Genomic DNA, 19665 nt, shown 5'->3' with positions numbered 1-19665 from the left:
AGTGACTCGAGGGATAGAAAATTGAGGTGTAGATAGTAGATTTTTTATTTTGCCCGGTATCAAAATCCAGTGGCAGAAGCCCAGGTTCCCCAGCAAGACAATATCAAACAGTAAGTCTAGTTTATTGTCACGTGTACCGAGGTACAGTGAAAAGCCTTTGTTGCGTGCTAACCAGTCAGCGGAAAGACAATACATGATTACAATCGAGCCATTTACAGTGTATAGATACATGGGAATAACGTTTAGTGCAAGGTAAAGTCCGATCAGAGATAGTCCGAGGGTCACCAATGAGGTAGATGGTAGTTCAGGACTGCTCTCTGGTTGTTGGTAGGATGGTTCCTGGGAAGAAACTGTCCCTGTATCTGGAGGCGTGCGTTTTCACACTTCCGTACCTTTTCTCCCCTCTCCCACCGGGCAAGAGGGAGTGGCCGGGGTGAGACTGGTCCTTGATGATGCTGCTGGCCTTGCCGAGGCAGCGTGAGGTGTAGATGGAGTCAACGGAAGGGAGGTTGGCTTGCACGATGGTCTGGGCTGCGCCCACAATTCGTTGCAGTTTCTCGCGGCTTTGGATGGAGCTGGTCCCAAACCAAGCTGCGATGCATCCCAATAAAATTATTTCTGTGGTGCATCTGTAGAAGTTGGTGAGAGTTGTTGGGGACACGCTGAACTTCACCAAGCCTTCGAAGGAAGTAGAGGCATTGGTGTGATTTCGTGGTCGTGGCATAAATATGGGTTGTCTAGGAGAAGTTGTTGGTGATATTGACTCCTAGGAATCTGTCAGCCATCTTTACTTTGGTGCCTTCAATGCTCATCCTGATACACTGTTCCTTCATCATTATCTCCAACTCCTGAAGCTCGAATCGCAAGAGTACTAATTGTCATATGTACTTACAACGGAACAATACCATTCTTACCTGCAGCAGATCAGGCCTTCAAACACCATAGATATACACTGAATAAAAATCATTCATTAAATTACAAACCCCAATAACTTGCCGAATAGTGCAAGGCCTGGATAGAGTGAATGTGGAGAGGATGTTTCCACTAGTGGGAGAGACCAGAGGCCACAGTCTCAGAATAAAGGACGTACCTTTAGGAAGGGGATGAGGAGGAATTTCTTTAGTCAGAGGGTGGTGAATCTGTGGAATTCATTGCCATAGATGCCTGTGGAGGCCAAGTCAATGGATATTTTTAAGGCTGATATAGAGAGATTCTTGGTTAGTATGGGCGTCAGGTGTTATGGGGTGAAAGCAGGAGAATGGGGTTAGGAGGGTGAGATAGATCAGCCGTGATTGAATGGCGGAGTAGACTTGATGGGCCGAACGGCCAAATTCTGCTCATCACTTATGAATATGAATACTATTGCAAGAAGCCCTTTGTGCAAATCAAGATAGTTCATTATTTAGTTAGTGCCATAGCATTAAACGGTTTGATGACTTGGAAAGTAGATGTTTTTGAATCGGTGGTCCTTGTTTTCAGGATCCTGTACCTTCTTCCCGATGGTTGAGTGAAAGGGGAGAGTGGCCAGGGTGGTGCGTGTCTCTGCGGACGCTGGCGGATGCTCTTCTTCATGTGGCACCAGTTCCAGATCCCATCGACGGTGGGGAGGTCAGGACCCCTACTGGACCGGGCAGTGTTCAAGACTTTCTCGTAGTCTCCTTCACCGCCATGCGTTCAAGTTGCCGGACCGGGCCGTGATTCAACCAGTCATTGTGCTCTCTACCGTACACCTGTAGCTATACCGTGCAAATGTTTTCACCCACAGGGGCACATTGATTCAGGAAAGCCCGTTCACCAACCTCTTCTCACGGGAAGGCTGAGATCAGCAATCGATCAAATGACACAAAGTGCTGGGATAACTCCACGGGTCAGGCAGCATCTCTGGATAGCCTGGTTCGATCCTGACTACGTACGGGCGCTGTCTGTGCGGAGTCTGTACGTTCTCCCCATGACCCGCGTGGGTTTTCTTCCGGTGCTCCGGTTTCCTCCCACACTCCAAAGACGTACATTTTGTAGGTTAATTAGCTTGATAAAATTGCAACTTGTCCCTAGTGTGTGTAGGATGGTGTTGATGTGCGGGGGTCGCTGGTCGGTCGAAGGACTCGGTGGGCTGAAGGGCCTGTTGAAGGCTGCGCTGTATCTCCAAACTAAACTGAAAACATCAGGCAGCATCCCTGGACAACAAGAATATCTGATGTCTCAGCTTGAGACCCCTCCTTCAGCCAGAGGTCGATGAGGTCTTGACCCGAAACGTTGCCTATCCTTGTCATCTAGAGTTACTCCAGCACTGGGGTGGGAGATTGCAACCTTCACCTGTTTCGATGAATGCAATCAACCTGGCGTGCATAGAAACATAGAAAATAGGTGCAGGAGTAGGCCATTCGGCCCTTCGAGCCTACACCGCCATTCAATATGATCATGGCTGATCATCCAACTCAGTATCCTGTACCTGCCTTCTCTCCATACCCCCTGATCCCTTTAGCCACAAGGGCCACATCTAACTCCCTCTTAAATATAACCAATGAACTGTGTGGCCTCAACTACCTTCTGTGGCAGAGAATTCCACAGATTCACCACTCTCTGTGTGAAAAATGTTTTCCTCATCTCGGTCCTAAAAGATTTCCCCCTTATCCTTAAACTGTGACCCCTTGTTCTGGACTTCCCCAACATCGGGAACAATCTTCCTGCATCTAGCCTGTCCAACCCCTTAAGAATTTTGTAAGTTTCTATAAGATCCCCCCTCAATCTTCTAGATCCCCCCCCCCCCCCTCAATCTTCTACGATCAAATAGAACAAGTTGTCCTACAACTTTAGGCTGTGCACGCCATACGCAAGAAGCCTCCAGCCCTTTGGCATATTAGCCAGCATCTGTGGTTCCTTGTTTCTACGTAGGGGCCATAAATGGAGCCCTTGCCCACCCTACCCACGCATCCCTCTAATTAAATCCAACATACTCCCACCAGCAGATGGGAAAAATGTTTAATGTCTGGGGAAAACAAAGAGGAGAAAATCTCTAAGCCAATTAAGTGCAATTTCTGGCCAGCGGGAGTACTTGATGCACCAGTTATCCAGCATGTGGGAGGTGTCGGCATTACAATAAACATGGGCTTGTGAAGCTGGTGGGAAGGCGATGTGAATGAGTGCTTTGGACGGTCAGTATCAATGCAGGGTGGGGCACGACATCCCACTCATTTTACTGCCTGTTCGTAATAAGGGGAAGGGTGTTTAGTCCACAAATTATAGTAGTAGAGTTAGGCCATTCAGCCCATCGAGATTGATCCCTGGGATGGCGGAACTGTCATATGAGGAAAGATTGAAAAGACTAGGCTTGTATTCACTGGAGTTTAGAAGGTTGGGGGGGGGGGGGGGGATCTTATAGAAACATATACAATTATAGAAGGACTGGACAAGCTAGATGCAGGAAAATTTTTCCCAATGTTGGGCGAGTCCTGAACCATGGGCCACAGTCTTAGAATAAAGGGGAGGTCATTTAAGACTGAGGTGAGAAACTTTTTCACCCAGAGAGATGTGAATTTGTGGAATTCCCTGCCACAGAGAGCAGCGGAGGCCAAATCACTGGATGGATTTAAGAGAGAGTTAGATAGAGCTCTAGGGGCTGGTGGAATCAAGGGATATGGGGAGAAGGCAGGCACGGGTTATTGATTGGGGACGATCAGCCATGATCCCAATGAATGGCGGTGCTGGTTCAAAGGGCCAAATGGCCTCTTCCTACACCTATTTTCTATTCAATCACGGCTGATCTCGGACTCCATATCCCATTTTTCTGCCTTCTCCCCATAACCCTTAACACCCGTCTAATCGAACATTTGTCTGTCTCTCCGTTAAAAATATCCACTGACTTGGCCTCCACAGCCCTCTGTGGCAATGAGTTCCACAGATTCACCACCCTCTGACTAAAGAAGTTCCTCCTTTCTAAAAGAGCGCCCTTTAATTCTGAGGCCGTGTCATCTGGTCCTAGACTCTCCCACCAGTGGAAACATCCTTTCCACATCCACCCTATCCAGGCCTTTCATTATTCTGTAAGTTTCAATGAGGTCCCCACTCAACCTTCTAACCTCCAGCGAGTAGAGGCCCAGTGCTGTCAAATGCTTGTCGTATGCTAACCCACTCATTCTTGTAAACCTCCTCTGGACCCTCTCCAGAGCCAAGCACATCCTTCCTCAGATATGGGGCCCAGATTTGGTTACAGTTCTCTTCACCCTGAGGCACAGCATTAGAGTAACTGCCGTACAGCGCCAGAGACTGGGTTCGATCCGGCCCACGGGTGCGGTGTGTACGGAGTTTGTACGTTCTCCCTGTGACCACGTGGGTTTTCTCCGGGTGCTCCAGTTTCCTCTCACACTCCAAAGACGTGCGGGTTTGTAGGTCAATGGGCTTCTGTACATTGGCCCCGGTGTGTAGGATAGAACTAATTTGTGGGGGTTGCTGGTCGGCACGGAATCGGTGGGCCGAAGGGCCTGTTACTGCGCTGCATCTCCCGATGAAATTTATTGCCAGCAACCAAGATACTTCCAATTTCTCCCAACACCAATTTTTTTAATTTTATTTTTTACATTTTGTACATTTTATCTCGAAAGCGGACTGCTCCAGATGCCTTTTGCGTGTGTGATGAATAATTGAAAAGTTTAATAGATTAATTATCTGCTTTCTTATCCACTTCATCCCTGAAGGCATCTTCAATATGCCTGCCATACATTGTCTCCAAGCGGGTTGATGAATGATGAAAGGAAAGGGGTCATCCCTTATTAGTTCACAAAATGCCTTTGGTTTCCCAAATGTGGTTGAGAGGGAGGTGGTGGAACCACCGACAGAGACGTTAATGTGCGCGGCATTGGCAGATACAATTATTCTGTCAGAGCGGCTAGCCGTTGGCAGAATACGCTGAGGATAAAACTCTGTCCGAGGAAATCCAATACTTGCACCTCAATAACGTACCAAGCCGGCGCTGGCGAAAGGGCCGAGCAGAAACGATGTTGGATTCTTGCTCCACAGATGCTGCCCCGACCGACTGTTTTCAGTTTCAGTTGAGTTTATTGTCATGTGTACCGAGAAAAGCCTCTGTTGCGTGCTAACCAGTCAGCGGAAAAACAATGCATGATTAAAATCGAGCCATTCGTTTTATCAAATGCGGCACGGTGGCGCAGCGGTAGAGTTGCTGCCTTACAGCGCCAGAGACCCGGGTTCGATCCTGACGATTGGTGCTGCCTGTACGGAGTTTGTACGTTCTCCCCGTGACCTGCGTGGGTTTTCTACGGGTGCTCTGGTTTCCTCCCAGGTTTGTTTGTCGGTTAATTGGCTTTGTTAAAATGGTCAATTGTCTCCAGTGTATAGGATAATGCTAGTGTGCGGGGTGATCAGTGGTCGGGCATGGACTCGATGGGCCGAAGGGCCTGTTTCCGCGCTTGCAACAGGATTTTGATCAGCCGCCTGACCGCCGTCTACAGCGCCGGCCCTGGTCGGTTGGTATCACGACAGCCTCCAGTTTCAAGGGCAGCATCTTGGACCACTTTGGACGTTGCAGTTTGCTCACTGTAGTTTTTTTTCCTTGTACACTGTAATCACTTAGCTTAACATTACTATTAGTTTCTTATTATTCTTTGTTGTAGTTGCATTGTTGCCGACATCTTTCTCAGGCCACGATCCCCTGTTGGTAGACATGACTGGTCTATACCCCGTCCGACCTGTGGCTTTTGCGTTGGTCTCCTCTGGAGCTCCCGGTGGTTGGGCTAGGAGCTACACAAACCCTCAGCAGCCGGGGGTAGGGTCACGTGTCTGGGCAATGGCAGGGAGGAGTTGTCACGGGGTATTGGGGTGTGTCGTGGTGTATATAACGAACCACGAGACAACCCTCTCTCTCTCTCTCTCTTCTCTCTTTCCTCTCGCTGCAAGCTGATCAGCTCATTTCTCTGAAGAAGGGTTTCGGCCCGAAACGTCGCCTATTTCCTTCGCTCCATAGATGCTGCTGCACCCGCTGAGTTTCTCCAGCATTTTTGTGTAAGCCCATTTCTCTCTTCTGGTGAGTGTCCTGCCACCGCAGCAAGAACGCAACTGGAGCCCACGAGGCAACAGGAATGACTGTGTGTTAGAGGACTAAACGTGCGTGTATATCTACCTTTAATGCCTGAATAAAGAAACTGTGTACTGGCAACATTTGGAGCCTCTACAGCCCATTCATTCCCTCCAGAGATGCTGCCTGCCCAGCTGAGTTGCTCCAGCATTTTGTGTCTTATCTTCTATTAATCATCTTGTCAATTTTATTTCCTCAGAGCGGCTTCGTGATGCACGGGCTAAATATCCACGTGGGGAGAGAGGGTCCTCTTGCGCAATGCCCACGCCGCCAGCTCTCGGAAACCTTGCCCGTGCGCACGTGGTGATGTGCGTCTCGTTCACCGACGCCCGTCCGAGAGAAGGTCGAGTTCACCGGAATGCAGCCTTCGGGAAAGCTCTTCGCCGGGACGGAATGATCGCCAGCCGGGTGGTCTGACCGCATCCTCGGCTCCAGGTTCGGGGGAAGAAGGGGGAATGGCCAAAGCGCTCGTCAGGCTACAGAGATTCCTGCGGCGTACGCCCGTCATCTTTGCCTTTCTCCTCGTGGCCTACCTCATGGCCGGGAGCCTGCTCCTGCTCCAGCGCTCCGGGTTCTCCATCCCGTTGGGACAACGGGCTGCCCCGGACAACGGACAAGCAGCGCCACCCTCTGGCCCGGCCCCCCCGGAGGACCGCGCGGACCCCGACCCAGACAACGGCAAGCGCAAGTCCAGGGCTCCCGCCGGCGAGGAGGAGCCGGTCGCCAACAGGAAATATGGGCCACGGTGGCTTATCTCAGGCCATCCAGAAATTGGGCATCTGAGAAGGAGGTGGTTCAACAGCTTCGTGAAGGAGCAGGAACCAAGGCTACGGTTGGAGATCGGGATGGTGAAGAAGACCATTGGAAGCAAAGGTACTTTTACACAAACACTCGAACATTTTATCCTCCTCTCTCCTCCTATTTCCGTTAAACTGATCATTGATTTTCGCAGCGTCTCCGGGGAGAACGGAATGGGTGACGTTTCGGGTCGAGACCCTTCTTCAGGCTGATAGACAATAGGTGCAGGAGGAGGCCATTCGGCCCTTCGAGCCAGCGCCACCATTCAATGTGATCATGGCTGATCATCCCCAATCAGTACCCAGTTCCTGCCTTCTCCGCATATCCCCTGACTCCGCTATCTTTAAGAGCTCTATCTAGCTCTCTCTTGAAAGCACCCAGAGAACCCGCCTCCACCGCCCTCTGAGGCATAGAATTCCGCACTCACAACTCTTTGTGAGAAAAAGTGTTTCCTCATCTCCGTTCTAAATGGCTTACCCCTTATTCTTAAACTGTGGCCCCTTGTTCTGGACTCCCCCAACATCGGGAACATGTTTCCTGCCTCTAGCGTGTCCAAACCCTTAACAATCTTATATGCTTCAATAAGATTCCCTCTTATCCTTCTAAATTCCAGAATATACAAGCCCAACCGCTCCATTCTCTCAGCATATGACAGTCCCGCCATCCCGGGAATTAACCCTTGTAAACCTACGCTGCACTCCCTCAATAGCAAGAATATCCTTCCTCAAATTAGGGGACCAAAACTGCACACAATATTCCAGGTGTGGTCTCATTAGGGCTCTGTACAACTGCAGAAGGATCTCTTTGCTCCTATACTCCTCCTCTTGTTATAAAGGCCAACATGCCATTCGCTTTCTTCACTGCCTGCTGTACCGGCATGCTTACTTTCATAGACTGATGAACAAGGACCCCCAGATCCCGTTGTACTTCCCCTTTTCCCAATTTGACACAATTTAGATAGTAATCTGCCTTCCTATTTTTGCTACCATAACCTCACATTTATCCACATTAAACTGCATCTGCCATGCATCTGCCCACTCCCCCAACCTGTCCAAGCCACCCTGCATCCACATAGCAACCTGCTCACAGTTAGTCGGGGGAGATGGGAAACTAGAGATATGCAAAGAGCATGTAAGGTGTGAAAAAGACGGATTAAAAGCAGACGCTGATCTAGGAAATGTAGAACGGTGAAACTAGTCGGAGAACTGGGATGGGGGAGGGGATGGAGAGAGAAACACGGGTTACTTGAAGTTAGAGAAGTCAATGTTCATACCGCAAGCAGGAGAGAATGTTGAGAATATGCAAAAAAATCTGCAAATGGCAGTCTAAAATGAAAAAAATAAAATAAATGCTGGAAATACCTTTGTAGATCAGGCAGAGAGAGAGAAATTAAATGAATCTTTTAGGCTGATGATCCTTCATCAAAGAGTTGAGCGTGTTGGGTTTAAAATGGTCAGCCTGGGCAAATTGGGCCGAAGGGACTGTTTCCATGCTGTATGGCTCTATGGGTGGCACAATGAAGCAGCGGTAGAGTTGCTGCCTCACAGCGCCAGAGACGCGGGTTCGATCCTGACCTCGTGTGCTGTCTGTACGGAGTTTGTACGTTCTCCCCGTGACCTGCGCGGGCTTTCTCTGGTTTCCTCCCACGCTCCAAAGGCGCACGAGGTCGGTAGGTCAATTGGCTTCAGTAAAAATTGTAAACTATGTGTCGGATAGTGTCGGTGTACGGGGTGACCGCTTGCCGGCACGGACTCGATGGGCCAAAGGGCCTGTTGTCGAGCAGTTTCTCTTGAGTCTAAAATAAAAGCGGAAGTAAGTGTTATGGGTTGAGAAATGGGGCTTGTTGGTCGGCATGGGCAAGTTGGGCTGAAGGGGTAATTTCCATGCTGTACGACTATGTCAAGGATATGGGGAGAACGGGATTGAGAGGGAAATGGCGGAGTAGGCTTGATGGGCCGAATGGCCTAATTGATTGAATGGTGGAGTAGACTTGATGGGCCAAATGGCCTAATTCTGCTCCTATTATTTATGACCTTACGATAACCAATGGAGAAAACAGAAAGAGAGATGTCAAGTTTTTAATATTATAGCTACTGTGGTTCTTGTAATAAAAAGTGCCGCTTTAAATATGCATCTTGACACAGGGTCTTAACGCAAAACATCACCTATTCCTTGTCACTGGAGATGCTGCCTGACCCGCTGAGTTATATGTTCATGTGATACAGGCAGAATTAGGCCATTCGGCCCATCAAGTCTATTCTGCCATTTAATCATGTCTGATCTATCTTTCCCTCTTAACCCCGTAACCCCTGACACCCATAGTAATCGAGTATCTATCTATCTCTGCCTTAAAAATATCTATTGACTTGGCCTCCGCAGCCTTCTGTGGCAAAGAATTCCACAGATTCACCACCCTCTTGATTTAACTAAAATACTCCAGCACATTTGTGTCTATCTTCAGTGTAAACCAGCATCTGCAGTTCCTTCCAACACGTGCGATTTTGGGCAGCACGGTGGCGTAGCGGTAGAGTTGCTGCCCTACAGCGCTTGCAGAGCCGGAGACCCAGATTTGATCCTGACTGCGGGCGCTGTCTGTACGGAGTTAGTACGGTCTCCCCGTGACCGCGTGCATTTTCTCCGAAATCTTCCGCTACCCCCCCCACACTCCAAAGACGTACAGGTCAGTCGGTTAATTGGCTTGGTATGAGTATAATGTGTCCCCAGTGTGTGTGTGTGTGTGTGTAGGGTGGTGATAGTGTGCGGGGATCGCCGGTCGGCACGGACTCGGTGGGCTGAAGGGCCTGTTTCCACGCTGTATCTCTAAACTAAACTAATCGTTGCACAGAAACAAAGTATCTTGGAGCATTGCGTTCATTACACATCTATTATTCAAAGGACTACTAACTGCTTCAAGCACCTAACATGCTGAGGTCCGTAGAGCAAATCACACCTCTGGCGATATGTGCATCTGCGAATTTAACATTGGACATGTTGGTGTGCGGGGATCGCTGGTACAGTTTTGACCGTGCTATTTAACTTGGAAACATTGTGGTTTAGATTAGCATCCTGCAGTTAAAACTTCTGTGCAACAATTGTTAAATATAACTGCATCCAGCAGCTAGAATGACTGGCATATTCATTGGTGAGTTGTCCTGGACTAATTGACATTCTTGCTGCAGATTAAAAGCTTCTTGATTGCTTTTTAATTATTCTTAATAAGCCTGTAACTCGCACTAATTTGGTAAATGATATAACAGTTTGTTACTTTGCCCTACTGACATTTGTAAAATGTATCGTACAAATTGGGTTCACTTGAAAACGCTGCACTTCAGAAGGGCAGCTTTGCGGCATTAACCTCTTCCGGTGAAGATGGTACAAATTAACATTCCCTGCATCTCCGACAATCATCAACAAAGGGAAAAACACAGCAAGAATGAAACCGCGGTTTTGTATGTCGTGCTTCTTGTTATTTAAAACAGCTCGTTGAAACAGCAGCTAGCGCCAGGCACAGTCACGTATTTCATTGCGATTCGGTCTTAAGTCAGACCTTAAGGTGAAAGAATGGGTCGACTGGGCTGGTATTCACTGGAATTCAGGAGGGTGAGCGGGGATCTTGTAGAAACATATGCAATTCTTAAAGGATTGAAGCAGGCTAGATGCAGGAAAAATGTTCCCCATGTTGGGGGAGTCCAGAACCAGGGGTCACACAGTTTAAGAATAAAGGGTGGGCCATTGAGGACTGAGATGAGGAAAACTTTTTCACCCAGAGAGTTGTGAATCTGTGGAATTCTCTGCCACAGAAGGCAGTGGAGGCCAATTCATTGGGTGTTTTCAAGAGAGTTAGATTTAGCTCTTAGGGCTAATGAAATCAAGGGATATGGGGGAAAAAGCAGGAATGGGGTACTGATTTCAGATGATCAGCCATGATCATATTGAATAGCGGTGCTGGCTCGAAGGGCCGAATGGCCTACTCCTGCACCTATTTTTCTATGTTAAAACTCAATTGAGCGTAGTGTCGAACACAAATTGCCTGGGGTAACTCGGTGGGTCGGGCAGCATCTCTGGAGAGAATGGATCTCTGGGGAACGATGTTTCAGGATGGGGCACTTCAGTCTCTTAGTCTGATGAAGCATCTCAGCACAAGCAGCACGGTGGCGCAGCGGTAGAGTTGCTGCCTTATGGCGCCAGAGACCCGGGTTCGATCCCGACTACGGCTGCTGTCTGTACGGAGTTTGTACGTTCTCCCCGTGACCCGCGTGGGTTTTCTCTGGGTGCTCCGGTTTCCTCCCACACTCCAAAGACGTACAGGTTTGTAGGTTAATTGGCTTCTGTAAAATTGTAAATTGTCCCCAGCCTGTGTAAGATAGTGTCCTTGTGCGGGGAATGTCGGTCGCTGCCTACTCGGTGGGCAGATGGGCCTGTTACCGCGCTGCTCTGAAGTTTAAAGTATCTACAAAAGCAAAGACTGAGGGAGGATGGGGGGGAGATGACTCGGATACAGAATTAAATAAAATTTTGATATTTTCCGCATATCAATTCCCTGTCACTTTAATAACAAATATTTTCTTATTTAAGTAGATACAGAATAAAATGTTGGTGTTTTCCACATATCAATCGCCTGTCATTTAAAAAAAAAGATATTACTGCAGTGACCACACTTAGTCATACAGAACGGAAACAGGCCCTTTAGTCCAACTTGCCCATGCCAACCAAACTATCCAAGCTAGACCCATTTGCCAATATTTAACTAATAACCCTCTAAATCTCTCCTATCCATGTACTTATTCAAGTGTCTTTGAAATTATGTTATAGTCCCTACCTCAACTACCTCCTCTGGCAGCTCGTTACATACACCCACCACCCTTTCTGTACAATAGTTGCCCTTCAGGTTCATATTAAATATTTCCCCCTCAACCTAAGCCGATGTTTGCTGGTTCGTGATTCCCCGACTCTGGGTAAAAGACTCTGTGCATCAGTTCCCCTCATGATTTCATACACCTCTATGAGATCACCCCACAGTTTCCTGCGCTCCAAAGAATAAAGCCCTACTCTGCCAAACCTCTCCCTGTAGCTCAGGCCCTCGATTCCTGGCAACAACCTCGTAAATCTTCAATGCACTCTTTCTAGCACACACACACACACGCACGCACGCCTCCAGATTCAGGCACAGTTTCTTCCCAGCTGTTATCAGGCAACTGAACCATCATCCTACCACAACCAGAGAGCAGTACTGGACTACTATCCGCCTCATTGGTGACCCTCGGACTATCCTTGATCAGACTTTGCTGACTTTACCTTGCACTAAACGTTATTCCCTTATCATGTTCAAGAAGGGACTGCAGATGCTGGAAAATCGAAGGTAGACAAAATTGCTGGAGAAACTCAGCGGGTGCGGCAGCGTCTATGGAGCGAAGGAAATAGGCAACGTTTCGGGACGAAACGTTGCCTATTTCCTTCGCTCCATAGATCTCTGATAGATCTCCATAGGTCTCTGCCGCACCCGCTGAGTTTCTCCAGCAATTTTGTCTACATTCCCTTATCATGTATCTGTACACTGTAAATTAGTGGTTCCCAACCTTTTTTTGGCCATGCCCCACCTAATCACCTCTAAAATCCTGATGCCCCCCCCCCCCCCCTGCTTTCCCTTGAGAGAAAACGGAGGAAATAGATATTATAAGGGTAACTTAGCAAAAGCTCTTTGAATCGCATTTCTAAATCCAATTCAATAAATAACGTTCTCCCATGACCTCGCGCGCTTCGTGCGACGTGCATGAAGAGCGATGGCGCGGTGATTGTGTAATAACTACACAATAAAGACCTTTTTTACCCCCAAAAAAATTATTTACGCAAAATAACATCTGAAACATAAACTACATATGTTTACCTGATGGAAAATCCCCCCAAAAAAAATCAAAACTTTGGACCCAGACCTCCTCAGTCGCGCTCAATTGACCCCCTTAAAAATCAAATTGCCCCACGTTGGGAACCACTGCTGGAAATGGTTTGATTGTAATCGTGCATTGCCTTTCTGTTGACTGGTTAGCACGCAACAAAAAGCTTTTCACTGTACCTCGATACATGTGACAATAAACTACACTGAACTATAATGGCTCCCTAAGTGGTTTAGATTGAAGTGAGGCAGTTAAAGGGACCACACAGAATACAGGCTCTTTTTCACAGAAGTTTTATTTTCTGTGAATATATGCATTTACATCCAGTAACATAAAACACAATGTCACGTCATGTGATGTGATTCTTTGCAAATTCTTCCAGGATTCGCTGGCATTCTGTTCAACACTTCAAAATCTCGCAGAATGGTTTTCTGAATTAGTTTAGTTTCGGGATATGGCGTAGAAACAGGCCCCTCAGCCCACTGTGTCCATATCGACCAGCGATCATTGGGCTGTCCCATTGTACGAGTTAATTCAAGAGTTCTCCCAAGTTTCCCCTGATTTGAACTCGGAGAATTACGGTAATAGCCGCTCGAAGGTACTCGGGGCTCTCGAGCTTACCGCGTTTCCCGAGTACCTGCCGTTAGCGTTACGAGCCGCTAAGAGACGTCCCCGAGCTCCGACGTACCCGCTGCGTACATTCTACGTGCTTACCACGAGTTTGATTTTTTAAAAATCTCGGGAGAGCTCTTGAATTAGCTCGTACAGTGGGACAGCCCCTTAACACTTTCCTACACACAATGGGGACAATTTTACATCTACACCAAGCCAATTAACCTTCAAACCTGCACGTCTTTGAAGTGTGGGAGAAAACCGAAGAATCTGGAGAAAATCCACGCAGGTCACGGGGAGGAACGCACAGACGGCGCCCATAGACAGGATCGAACCCGGATCTCGGGCGCTGTGAGGCAGCAGCTCTACCGCTGCGCCACCGTGCCACCCTATTGGGGGCAGTCAAGTCTTCCGTGATTCTCAAAAGATGCAAGTGCAATGTTGGCATTCATTTACAGAGGACTAGCAGAGAAGAGAAGGGATTGTAATGCTGAGGCTGTGGATGGTGCTGGTGAGAAACATAGACAATAGGTGCAGGAGTAGACCATTCGGCCCTTCAAGCCTGCACCGTCATTCAATATGATCATGGCTGATCATCCAACTCAGTATCCTGTACCTGCCTTCTCTCCATACCCCCTGATCTAGCCACAAGGGCCACATCTAACTCCCTCTTAAATATAGCCAATGAACTGTGTGGCCTCAACTACCTTCTGTGGCAGAGAATTCCACAGATTCACCACTCTCTGTGTGAAAAATGTTTTTCTCATCTCGGTCCTAAAGGATTTCCCCTTTATCATAGAAACATAGAAATTAGGTGCAGGAGTAGGCCATTCGGCCCTTCGAGCCTGCACCGCCATTTAATATGATCATGGCTGATCATCCAACTCAGTATCCCGTACCTGCCTTCTCTCCATACCCTCTGATCCCCTTGGCCACAAGGGCCACATCTAACTCCCTCTTAAATATAGCCAATGAACTGGCCTCAACTACCCTCTGTGGCAGAGAGTTCCAGAGATTCACCACTCTCTGTGTGAAAAAAGTTCTCCTCATCTCGGTTTTAAAGGATTTCCCCCTTATCCTTAAGCTGTGACCCCTTGTCCTGGACTCCCCCAACATCGGGAACATTCTTCCTGCATCTAGCCTGTCCAACCCCTTAAGAATTTTGTAAGTTTCTATAAGATCCCCTCTCAATCTCCTAAATTCCAGAGAGTACAAACCAAGTCTATCCAGTCTTTCTTCATAAGACAGCCCTGACATCCCAGGAATCAGTCTGGTGAACCTTCTCTGCACTCCCTCTATGGCAATAATGTCCTTCCTCAGATTTGGAGACCAAAACTGCACGCAATACTCCAGGTGTGGTCTCACCAAGACCCTATACAACTGCAGTAGAACCTCCCTGCTCCTATACTCAAATCCTCTTGCTATGAAAGCCAACATGCCATTTGCTTTCTTTACTGCCTGCTGCACCTGCATGCCTACCTTCAATGACTGGTGTACCATGACACCCAGGTCTCGCTGCATCTCCCCCTTTCCCAATCGGCCACCGTTTAGATAATAATCTGCTTTCCCGTTTTTGCCACCAAAATGGATAACCTCACATTTATCCACATTAAACTGCATCTGCCAAAACATTTGCCCACTCACCCAGCCTATCCAAGTCACCTTGCAGTCTCCTAGCATCCTCCTCACACCTAACAATCCTTTATCCTTAAACTGTGACCCCTTGTTCTGGACTTCCCCAACATCGGGAACAATCTTCCTGCATCTAGCACGTCCAACCCCTTAAGAATTTTGTAAGTTTCTATAAGATCCCCCCTCAATCTTCTAAATTCTAGCGAGTAGCGATTTAGAGTATTGTGAGCAATTTTTGGTCCAGAGAAGGTTTACGAGAATGATCTCAGGAGTGATTGGGTTAACATATGATGGGTGTTTGCCAGCACTAAGCTTGTACACGTTGCAGTTTAGATGTTTAGGAGATTAGAATTACTGAATAGTGAAAGGCCTGGATAGTGTGGATGTGGAGAGGATGTTTCCACTCGTGAGAGAGTCTCGGACCAGAGGCCACAGCCTCGGTACGAAAGGACATAGCTTTAGAAAGGAGATGGGGAGGAATTCCTTTAGTCAGAGGGTGGTTAGACAGGCACATGGACATGCAGGAGGGGAGCAATAAAGGCTGAGGTGAGTTTAACGTGACGTCATGTTCGGCATGGACATTGTGGGCCGAAGGGCCTGATCCCGTGCCATCCCGCCCTACGCAGCACGTTCTGTGCTCTGTTTCAAGCAAGTAATTGTCGGTGAACTTACGGCTGTTTTTGTTGTGTTTCACAGCAACGCACATTGGTTGTTTCAGAGATGAATCCAAGGAGAAGGCTCTGAAGGGTATGGTCTTCTACGACTTTCGCAAGATGACCGTGTCACAGTGTCAAGATAGCTGTGCAGAAAGGTAACGCAATGAGATGTCTTCAACATTACTTTCACAACGTGCCTTGTTCCTATGGGACCACATTAAGATTTCATGTCTCGTGTATTTTGCGTTTTTATGACTGTTGGCAGATCAATTTTCCTACTGGGATAAATAGAGTTCTATCGTATCGTATCGCCTTACACTGGATTTATTGAAGGACTGGATGGATGGGAAGGGAATGGAGGGTTATGGTCTGGACTGACATCTTCAACCTGTCACTTGCCCAAGCAGTTGTCCCCACTTGCCTTAAAGCCACCTCCATCGTGCCAGTGCCAAAACACTCCACTGCGGCAAGCCTCAACGACTTCCGCCCAGTTGCACTTACCCCCATCATCACCAAGTGCTTCGAGAGGCTGGTCCTGGCACACCTCAAAAGCTGCCTACCCCCCACACTGGATCCCTATCAGTTTGCCTACCGCAAGAACAGGAGTACGGAGGATGCCATCTCAACGGCACTTCACTCCGCCCTCTCCCACCTTGACAACAGAGACACTTATGTAAGAATGCTGTTCATCGATTACAGCTCAGCATTCAACACCATTATTCCATCAAAACTGATCACCAAACTCGGTAACCTGGGCATCGACCCCTCCCTCTGCAACTGGATACTGGACCTTCTAACCAACAGACCCCAGTCTGTGAGGTTAGACAAGCACACCTCTTCAACCCTCACCCTGAACACCGGCGTTCCTCAGGGCTGTGTGCTGAGCCCCCTCCTCTACTCCCTCTTCACCTATGACTGCACACCTGTACATGGTACTAACACCATCATCAAGTATGCAGATGATACAACGGTGATTGGCCTCATCAGCAACAACGATGAGCTGGCCTACAGGGAGGAGGTCCAGCACTTAGCAGCATGGTGCGCTGACAACAACCTGGCCCTTAACTCCAAGAAGACCAAGGAGCTCATTGTAGACTTCAGGAAGTCCAGAGGCGGCACGCACACCCCCATCCACATTAACGGGACGGAGGTGGAACGTGTTTCTAGCTTCAGGTTCCTGGGAGTCAACATCTCCGATGACCTCTCTTGGACCCACAATACCTCTACTCTGATCAAGAAGGCTCATCAGCGTCTCTTCTTCCTGAGGAGACTGAAGAAGGTCCATCTGTCTCCTCAGATCCTGGTGAACTTCTACCGCTGCACCATCGAGAGCATCCTTACCAACTGCATCACAGTATGGTATGGCAACTGCTCTGTCTCCGACCGGAAGGCACTGCAGAGGGTGGTGAAAATTGCCCAACGCATCACCGGTTCCACGCTCCCCTCCATTGAGTCTGTCCAAAGCAAGCGCTGTCTGCGGAGGGCGCTCAGCATCGCCAAGGACTGCTCTCACCCCAACCATGGGCTGTTTACCCTCCTACCATCCGGGAGGCGCTACAGGTCTCTCTGTTGCCGAACCAGCAGGTCGAGGAACAGCTTCTTTCCGGCGGCTGTCACTCTACTAAACAACGTACCTCGGTGACTGCCAATCACCACCCCCCCCGGACACTTATTATTTATTTATTCAAATCATTTGCTATGTCGCTCTTCCAGGGAGATGCTAAATGCATTTCGTTGTCTCTGTACTGTACACTGACAATGACAATTAAAATTGAATCTGAATCTGAATCTGAATCTGAGCGCAGGTATATGGGACTAGGGGAGATTATGTGTTCGGCACGGACTAGAAGGGTCAAGATGGCCTGTTTCCGTGCTGTAATTGTTATATGGTTATATGACTGAAGTTAGACACAAAATGCTGGAGTAACTCAGCGGGACAGGCAGCATCTCTGGAGAGAAGGAATGGGTGACGTTTTGGGTCGAGACCCTTCTTCAGATCTCGACCCGAAATGTCACCCATTCCTTCTCTCCAGTGATGCTGCCTGTCCCGCTGAGTTACTCCAGCATTTTTGTGTCAATCTTCGGTGTAAACCAGCATTTGCAGTTCCTTGATACACTTTATTAAAGGACTTTTTGGTCTTCAAAGAAAACCTGCGAGTTTTTATTTTCTCGCAAAACATATCCCTCTCGCAATGTTATCATTGGGAATAAGGTTTATTGAGGTATATTGTTGGGTGTTCATTTTATTTAAGGGCCTGTCCCACTTACGCAACTTTTTCGGTGACTGCCGATGTGAAAGTTTGTTTCTTAATAAGCAGATAGCGACAAAAAGTGTTAAAGGTAAACCGTGGCAATCTTTAATTGATTCGTCAGACGGGAGTGGCAATAGATCTACAATGAGCACAAATGTTGCTCAGTGCATCTTGGGCTCCCACTCACAGAACAAAGAGGAGTTAGCACAATTATACATTTTCCTTATCAGTGAAACACTCCTACCAAGTCTGAATATGGCATGACTGAAAGATTTTGCGGACTTTCACAATATAGGAAGGCTGGGTCCAAATCAAACTCATCCAATCACAAGTTATTACTTATCTCTGTAGCGTCAGCTATTGTTTCAATCTTGGCTTCTTTATGGCCTTGAATGAAGCACATGTTATTACTGCACGATGCCATCTTAATGTCTTTATTGAAAAGACAACCTGTCCTCCATATTATGTTCCATATAATTTACAAAGTCATTCTTTTGTTTTACTAGAACATGCTTTTGTACAAGAACGACTACATTTTAGATTTGACTATTAGCTCTTTCACCGGCACCCGTCATAGGTCGGTGCAAGTTGTCGAAAATTTTCAACACGTTGATAATCCAGCGGCGACCAGAACAAGGTACGACTCTTTGGGCGACTAATCACGACAATTCAGGCCGCGACATGTCACCAGTGTGTGGCCTGTACGGTCGTGAGTCGTCTCCTCAGTCGCCCAAAGAATCGTAGCGTCTTTCTGGTCACCACTGGATTTTCAACACGTTGAACATTTTTGGCGGCCTGCAACGACCTATGACGGGTTCCGGCAGTCGCCGAAAAAGTCGCGTAAGTGGGACAGGGCCATAAGGGTTGGGATAGATAGAGATGCCGCAATTTGAAACTTAATCGTCAATTATGGGCAGCACAGAGCAGCTGGAAGTGCTGGTATCGGCATCAGATACCCTGGGCTCGATCCCGACATCAGGTGCTGCCTGTGTGGAGTTTGCATGTTCTCCCTGTGACCATGTTGGTGCTCCAGTTTCCTCCTACATCCCAAAGAGGTTTGTAGGTTAATCTGTAAATTGCCCCTAGAGTGTGTGGGGAGTGGATGAGAGAGCGGGATAACATAGAACTAGCGTGAACGGGTGATCAATGGGCCGAAGGGCCAGTTTCTATGCTTCAATTCCATTTATTAAATTTGCACTCCTGACTACCAAAATCTTTGGAGTCAGCTGGCTCTTGGAATTGTACAATTTTGGAGCATTTCCTTCAAACTTTCTTTGCAATCTGACGGCATATTCAGCGTGGCACGGTGACGCAGAGGTAGAGTCGCTGCCTCGCAGCGCCGGAGACCCGGGGTTGCTCCCGACTACGGGCGCTGTCTGTAGGGAGTTTGCACGTTCTCCCCGTGACCTGCGTGGTTGAACCGGTTGCCTCCCACACTCCAAAAACACACGGGTTTTGAGGTTTGGATTGGCTTCGGGGTAAAAATTGTAAATTGTCCCGTCTTCTTCCTCGTGTGCGGCCATCTTCTATGTCACGTCTTTCCGGTCGGTCAGTGACGGTTGACGGTCGGTGGTTGCAGAATTGGCTACTTCAGTCGGTCACTGTGGTACAGTTTCTGTCGTTAGCTTTGCCCGGGATGCGTCACGTGGAGGCTTCTGCTTGCATCCTAATTGTCCCGTGTGTGTGTGGGATAGTGTCAGCGTGCGGGGATCGCTGGTCGGCATGGACTCGGTGGG

General features: G+C 48.1%; 1 protein-coding gene across 1 annotated transcript in view; it reads left to right on the top strand.

Moving 5' to 3' along the window:
* The window catches only part of LOC129710843 (WSC domain-containing protein 1-like), a 59935-nt gene that overhangs the window by 23330 nt on the left and 16940 nt on the right, over positions 1 to 19665 (top strand). The window contains exons 2-3 of the mRNA XM_055658120.1: positions 6288 to 6961; positions 15718 to 15832. Coding sequence (XP_055514095.1) covers positions 6544 to 6961; positions 15718 to 15832 — 533 coding nt within the window. The 5' untranslated portion in view covers positions 6288 to 6543. The remainder of the gene's footprint in view (positions 1 to 6287; positions 6962 to 15717; positions 15833 to 19665) is intronic.

Source organism: Leucoraja erinacea, chromosome 28 (genome assembly GCF_028641065.1).
Source record: "Leucoraja erinacea ecotype New England chromosome 28, Leri_hhj_1, whole genome shotgun sequence".
Taxonomy (NCBI): domain Eukaryota; kingdom Metazoa; phylum Chordata; class Chondrichthyes; order Rajiformes; family Rajidae; genus Leucoraja; species Leucoraja erinaceus.
Note: the sequence above shows the minus strand (reverse complement) of the source record. Positions and strands in the feature narration are given on the sequence as shown.